This window comes from Cupressus sempervirens, chromosome 10 (genome assembly GCF_028749045.1).
Source record: "Cupressus sempervirens isolate cs-2001-9-10 chromosome 10, ASM2874904v1, whole genome shotgun sequence".
Classification (NCBI taxonomy): domain Eukaryota; kingdom Viridiplantae; phylum Streptophyta; class Pinopsida; order Cupressales; family Cupressaceae; genus Cupressus; species Cupressus sempervirens.
Genome location: NC_143127.1, coordinates 937,835,908 through 937,843,510, shown reverse-complemented (window position 1 = coordinate 937,843,510; position 7,603 = coordinate 937,835,908). Strand labels below are relative to the sequence as shown.

General features: G+C 29.3%; 1 protein-coding gene across 1 annotated transcript; it reads left to right on the top strand.

Annotated features, from left to right (window-relative positions):
- Positions 1–3,794: 3,794 nt before the first annotated feature.
- LOC149537060 (uncharacterized) lies at positions 3,795–5,945 on the top strand. Its single transcript, XM_089806401.1, has 2 exons — positions 3,795–4,068; positions 5,644–5,945. Exons 1-2 carry the CDS (start codon positions 3,795–3,797, stop codon positions 5,943–5,945), a joined length of 576 nt encoding a protein of 191 aa, XP_089662527.1.
- Positions 5,946–7,603: the final 1,658 nt, after the last annotated feature.

The following is a 7,603-nucleotide window of genomic DNA, read 5'->3' as shown; positions in this document are numbered from 1 at the left end:
GAATTTGTTTTGGATGTTCAATTATATACTCAACTATGAAATCATATAAATAGGAAAGTAGGCGCATGGCACTTGAATTGCATTTTTGTACAGAGAAGAATGGAAGAAATTCCAAGTCTTTGCTTGCTATAATGTATACAGGTGTTGTGTAAATAGCAACTTGTAAGATGAGGAATTTTTAGGTTTCCAACACCTCCTCACTAGAAGTAGACACCACAGTTTTATGCAACAATATATGTTATAAGTAAAGATCTTTGCCTTTTAATTGAAAATGTCTAGAAGGGCCTGGGAAATTGGAATGAGTGTCTTCTTAATTCTTCTTTGCAACTGATATTTGCTCCTTTTTATTCAATCCATTAATGTAACCATCAGTTCAAGATACGAACGTTGCCATATATATTTTTCTTGGTTTTTGTTATGGATTGTTTATCTTTTGGGGGCACATAATCCCATGTGCAGATATGCATGCAAGGGAATTCTATTTGTGAGACTACTACAAGGAAATTGTAGCCATTATTATAGTAATGTTGTGGCTCTGACTTGGAGTGACACCATCTAAGTTAGCTTGAAAAATGATACACTTTGTTCAAATAAAGATTTAGTTAACAATATACATTAATTATTCATTTCTTTTTAATGATTCTTAAGGTGGATATCAATTTTATTTCATTAAGATTTAGATATAAAATTAAAGTATAGTTTAGAGTTTTTTGTATATTAAATTTGTTTATATCTTTCAAACAATGATAGATTTAGATTAAGATTTATATTAATCTCCATTTTAATTGTCTATAATTGTAATAGGTTTTTTTCATAATGATAAAATCATATTTATTTATGAAATATATTAATCTTTACTTCCATAATTTTTAATAATATATAGCTCAATATATTTTATGTTTTATTTTTTTGTGAAAGATTACTAATTTAAATCCTATTACTTGAAATGTTATCACATTCAATTTTTTTAAAATGCCTCGTCCAAGACTAAATTTTGAGAATGAAGAGCAATGAAGATAGTATCAAAGAGAATATGCTCGAAATTATATGAGATGACGGTGTGAACAAAGGAATAATGTTCAAAGAGAGGAAGCTAAAAGTCCTAGAAATGGTGACCAAAAAATACAACATAGAGAATATGCATGAAATTATATGAGACAACAATGTGAACAAATGACTAATGCAGAAAGAGAAGAAGAAAGGAATCATCGAAACCAACTTGATAGAGAAAGACATGTTGAAGCATAGGGCAACTATGACAGTGGAAGAGATTGAAGAAGAAATGAGACAACATGCAGATAAGATGAGAGCACATCATACACAAACATCTCAAGATAACCAAAATATAGTGAGAAGACAAACAAAAAGACCTATGAACTTAGACGAGTTGAATGAAAGAGAAATACAACAAATACAACTATGTAAACGTGACTCAAATCAAGGAAAAGCTCAATCTGATGAAAATGGTGGGTTTAGTTCCAATGGGATGAATTCTATAACAATAGATCATGTTCTACAAACACCAACTAATCGAGTAGAGGATCTTTGAATGTTGATTTGGGAAATTATAATTTACAATAGGAGTTCACATCACAAATAAGAAGACAAAGACAATTGAAAAGAACACAATAGAATGGATAAGGGGACAATCAATACTATTCAAAATAATGGGATTGACTTAAGGACATTACAAATAATATTTCGAAATGGACTAGATAAACTTGCTATGCCCAGTATGTGCTACATCTGTCAAGAAAGTTATCTTTCAATGAAGGTTGCATGAGTCCCTAAAGGCCCTATTTGTCATTGATGTCAACAAGAAAAGAATAAACATCGATTTCTAGCATCAAACAAAATGGATCCTAGTCCACAACCATTAGAGCTTTCTAATCTAACACAAATAGAAGAAATTTTGATAGCACGTATCAACCCCATTCTTCAAGTTACAGATGCAACTGGAGGTCAATTTAAATATAAAGGGCATACCATAAGTTTTCCACAAGAAGTAAGAGAAATAGCTAAAATCTTACCACATTGCATAAAAGATTTACCTATTATCATTGTTCGCAAGAAGGATCAACGTGGAACAAGTTATAATTTTATAGTCAATAAAGAGAGGGTTTACAAAGCACTTCAATTTAAAATAAATCATGATAAGTTCTATAGAGATGTTAAAATTGATGAAAATGCACTTAGTGAGCTTACATCTAATTCAGATGATAACATCTTTGATAAGCTAAACTTAGTTCATATGGAGTTTGATTCGGACGCAAATGAATATGTATTTGCAGGTCCAATAATGGAGATGGATCAAGGAAATATTATCAATCATAATACATCAATGGCCTCTAAACCACCAAATGCGCAAAGAGAGATGGAACTAATTCATGCATGGATAAATAACCCAAATGTAGATCCTGGATCACTAATTGATTGGCCAGGAATTGGAACATCTTCAGTGAATGAGTATGTCACAGAAGGATTACTTGATATGGCTTTTCCAACACCATTTTTGGATGGACGATGTGATTGGATCGAACCAAGATGGAGAAGAGTATATCTTCATGAATTTTTTAAGCATTTACTTCGATATAGAGATAATCACTTTGGATGACACCCATGATTTAGGTATTATATGATGAATATGATCATGCAGCATCCTGCACAAAATTCATTAGTAGTATTTGCCAAAAGGAGCCTACAAGATATCCCAATCACAATCAATGAGTTACGAGAATATATAGAAAATGTCCCTCAATCACATCTAGTAGATCACTTGATGTGTTTTGGTACAACTCTAAGGGGTACAAGGTTTTATTGGGCAAAATGCCGAGCTGAATTAGGTGATCTCTTGCATCAAATTGGAACACCAACAATTTTCTTTACTTTGAGTGTAGTGGATATGTATTGGCCTAACTTACATGCATTAATTCCAAGAATGAAACCATCTAATCCAAAAGAGGCACAAAAATGGTGAAAAAAAAATATTATTGACTACCCACATATTGTTGCATATTATATGCATCTAAGATATACAATGTTTTGAAAGGAAGTACTACTAAAGGGAATGGAAGTAAAAGATTTTTGGTCAAGATATGAAAGGAAACACAGAGGATTACCACATGTGCATGGATTCATATGGTTAGAGGTAGAACCTAACATAGATAGCCTTAACTGGAGAAATCATGATGAAATCAAGATCAAAAATATTTTGATTCTATTATACATGCATTGAATCCAAGGGGAGATCCACATCAACAAAACATATAGGTATGATATTAATTCTTCTATAGCTATTCAACATATATTATACTTTTAAAAAAAATTTACTTCATAAAATATGTTATATCTTCAATAATAGGTCCTACAAAATTTTACACAACAACATCCGTGTCTTTGAAATACACAACAACTAAACCAAGTAGACTTTGAATGTGATTATGAAGAGTTGCTCAATTGTGTTGAACGCCATACAATATGCAAAGAGGGTTCTTGCCTTCATAAAAAAAGAGGGAAAATGGTTTGTAGGTAAGATAATTATATAGATTCATATGCTTTTTTACTAAAAAATGAAAAAATAGTGTATAAGCTAATAGTTTTCTTTATTTTTTAGGTACAATGCACCATGACCATTACATCTGGATGGATCAAGATTATTTGAAGATCCAACAACAGGAGATAAAATATATGAACCAGAAAGAAATGATGATTGAGTAAACACACATAATCATACCATACTTCAGTTATGGAGAGCAAATGTAGATTGGAAACCTATTCTCTCAAGACATGCTGTAATGAATTATATTGTGAAGTATGCAACAAAAGCAGAAAAGAGTTCTGAGACATATCATCAAATGTTGGTAAGACTTGCAGATATTGAAAATCTAGATGAAGTAGCATCAAAGGCATATAAGAGACTACTAACTGAAACCCTGATTGAAAGAGACATTGGTGCACAAGAAACATGTCATATGTTATTAGAGTTGCCATTAGTAGAAAGTAGCAGAGTATTTGTTACATTAAATGTTTCAAGAGAGGTGTTCAAGCTAGTGATAAAGAATGAAGAAAGTGATGATGAAGCTCACCTAAAACTTTTAATTGAAGGATATATGGATAGACCATATGCAATGGAAAGTGTCACACTAATAGATGCTACTAGATCTTGGACTTATAACTATAGAAAAAAATAGGATAATAAATGGCAAGAAAGGACAATGGCTGCTATTGTGAGAGTGTTTCCAAGATTTACAAATATTCCTTCATGAAACTCACAAAAATGGGTTGATTTTTGTTGGTCAGAGTTATTATTGTACAAAACATTTCATAATATACAAAGAGATATTGGAATATATGATACTACAATTGTATCCGATTGGGAGTCCCTTAATTCTAATCCATGGCATGTGGATAGGCAGACTATTGAAAATGAATATGAAAATAATGTTGAAATTCATGATGATTCTGAAGATGAAAATGAATTACCAAATAATCAACATATAATTGAACATGAGTGGGAGATAATATCAAGACTACATCATAGATAAATGATGGATCTAACCGAAATAGATATGCTGGGAAGAAGAGATATCGACAGACAAAATCCATGGAGTGTAGAATATCGAGAAGAAGAATACACAAATAATGCAATACATTTTATCAATGCTATGAAACAAAATGATTTACTTATACCTAAAGATATGATGATGAGTATATCATATGAAACTTTAGGTGCTAAGAAAAAGAAAGCACTTGATATTATTATGACACATTATAATCAAGGTGAACATGTCGTGCCATTATGAATGATAATTCAAGGAACAACTAGAACAGGGAAATCATATCTAATTCAAGCCATTTTTCAAGCTCTTTATGATGCATCAACACTACAGTGTTCTCCCCTATTATTATTAGCACCAACTAGAATTGCATCTTTTAACATAGGCGCATCAACAATTCATTCGACTCTAAGAATTCCTCTTATAGATTTTTTTGACTTACAGGGCACAAGGCTCACAACAATACAAGAAGAAATTCAACATATTAGGTACATATTAATTGATGAAATGAGTTTTATTGGTCAAAATTTGTTACAAAATATAGATTCAAGATTATGTCAAGCTTTTCTAGAAAATTCAAACATGAATTTTGGAGGAAGATCGATTATTTTAGTAGGAGATTTGGTACAACTGCCTCCTGTTAGTGATAAACCACCTTATGATAGTAATGTTCATGCAAAGTTATTATGGGAAGAGTTCAAGATTATTGTTACTTTGGATAAATTTTTTAGACAAGAAGGTGAAAGTGAAGACCAACAAAGGTTCTACCAATTACTCCCTAATATACAAGATGCAACTCCAACTATAGATGATTGGAAGTTATTAATGACAAGGATAGATGTTTCATTGCCCCAAAATGTCAAGGAGGAGTTTTATAATAATATTCATCTATTTGCAACAAATGATAATGTTCATAACCATAATAGAAAGAAATTACATTCACTAAAAAAACCAGTTGCTCGCAACATTACATCAAAAGAAGGAAGTAATAATCTAGGGGGAGGTGAAAATGATGAACTAGATATTGAATTATTACTTGCTAAGGATGCAAGGGTCATGTTAACATCTAATTTATGGATTGAAGCAGGACTTGTCAATGGAGCTCTAGGATACATTCGAAATATCATATACAAACCTGGAAATGCCCCACCAGATCCACCAACATATGTTATGGTTGAATTTGACAATTACTTTGGAATACCATTTGAAGATGCAGCTCCAAAATTAATTCCCATTTCTCCAATACAAAGAGGCCACACACGTCAATTGTCCTTACGTTTGGCTTGGGCATTAACTATCCATAAATCACAGGGATTAACACTTTCTAAGGCAATGGTTGACATTGGACCAAGAGAAAGGACAAGACTAACATTTTTTGCTATATCATGAGTTAAGTCTTTGAATGGACTTCGAATATCACCACCATTTTCTTATGATCATTATGAAAAGATGAAGATAGAGAAGCAAGTTGTGCAAAGGAAAGCAGAGGAGGAACAACTCAAATCTCTGGAAAGAGATTAATTGTATGCATTGTATATACTATATTTCATTATCCACAAAGCATAATTGATATGATAAGCATCATGCTTTAAAAAGAATAATTCAGATTAATAATTTAATAGATTTTAATTTTACATGTTGCGTTGTGGATGCTACTAGCTTAGATATCTTTATACATCTATCTAAAACACGCTGAGAGATATCAATCTCAAGGCACCTACTTCAATAAATAGTTTTTGAGAAAAGATAGACGCCTCGAGATTGATATCTCTCGGCCTATTTTAGATAGATGTATAAAGATATCTAAGCTAGTTAAATAATCATAATAAAACAATGTTAAATCTTAAGTCTTTTAATCTTTTAATTCTATTTTTATCCAACTTCTTAAATTAGATGTTTAGAATAAACATTTTAAATTGAAATACATATTTAATTAATTTCTAATTAAATAACATCATATTCTAATATTTCTTTAACCAATTTTCTAAATTTAGACCTCTAATTTAGACTTCTAAATTTAGAGTTTTTATTTAAAGCAAAAATTTAATTAGTTTTTAATTAATCAAATATTCACATATTTTAATATTTTTTTAATCAAATAATATTTATTACTCAACTAATAATATTATTTAGAGTTTATTATTAAAATAAAACTCTTAAATAATAATTATTAAATTAAATAAATATAAATATGCTAAAAATATAACTTTAATTTAATATTTTAAATTTAATTCTTTTATTTAACTAATTTTTCAATTAATTAAATATAATTAAATATTTAATTTTCTATATACAATTTTCTTGCAACAACTTTATGCAATTTAAACTAAAATATCTTTATTAAATTAATTTTCTTTCTCACTTTAATTAATGATGAGACATTTTTAATATCATATTTATTAATTTAACTAATAATATTATTTAGAGTTTATTAACTAAAATAAAACTTCTAATTAAATTAGTATTAAATTATATAATTATAAATATGCCAAAATTAGAACTATAACCTTTATCTTTAAATTTTATTCATTTATTTAAGTAATTCATGAGACATTTTTAATAATATATTTATTAGCTTAATTAATAACATTATTTAGAGTTTATTATTAAAATAAAACTTCTAAATAATTCTCATTAAATTAAATAAATATAAATATGTCTAAAATAAAACTTTAATAAAATCTTTAAGTTTAATTCTTTTATTTAATTAATTTCTCAATTAATTAAATATAATTAAATATCAAATTTCTTTATAAAATTTCAATTAAATTATCTTTTCATTTGATTTAACTATAATAGAAAATCCCAATAGACCCACAAAACCAAATATGACAACTCAACTGAAGACATAGGACAAAAATCAAATTCCAGGGTTAAAATCATGACTTAACGTCACTTGACAAATTCGGATGGGTAAACTAACTTAGATACTTGTCCTATTTTTTAGGACAATTTGCTTAGGGTTTAGGATTTAGACTCAAGAGTTATCTCCTCACTTATACCATTGAAATACTTTGATAGGGTACACTCATCCTGGCAATTCAAGG

Coding starts and splice junctions, on each gene's coding strand:
- LOC149537060 (XM_089806401.1), top strand. CDS start 3,795: ATGAATTATATTGTGAAGTATGCAACAAAAGCAGAAAAGAGTTCTGAG. Junction 4,069..5,643: donor AGTGATAAAGAATGAAGAAA/GTGATGATGAAG, acceptor GGATTGAAGCAG/GACTTGTCAATGGAGCTCTA.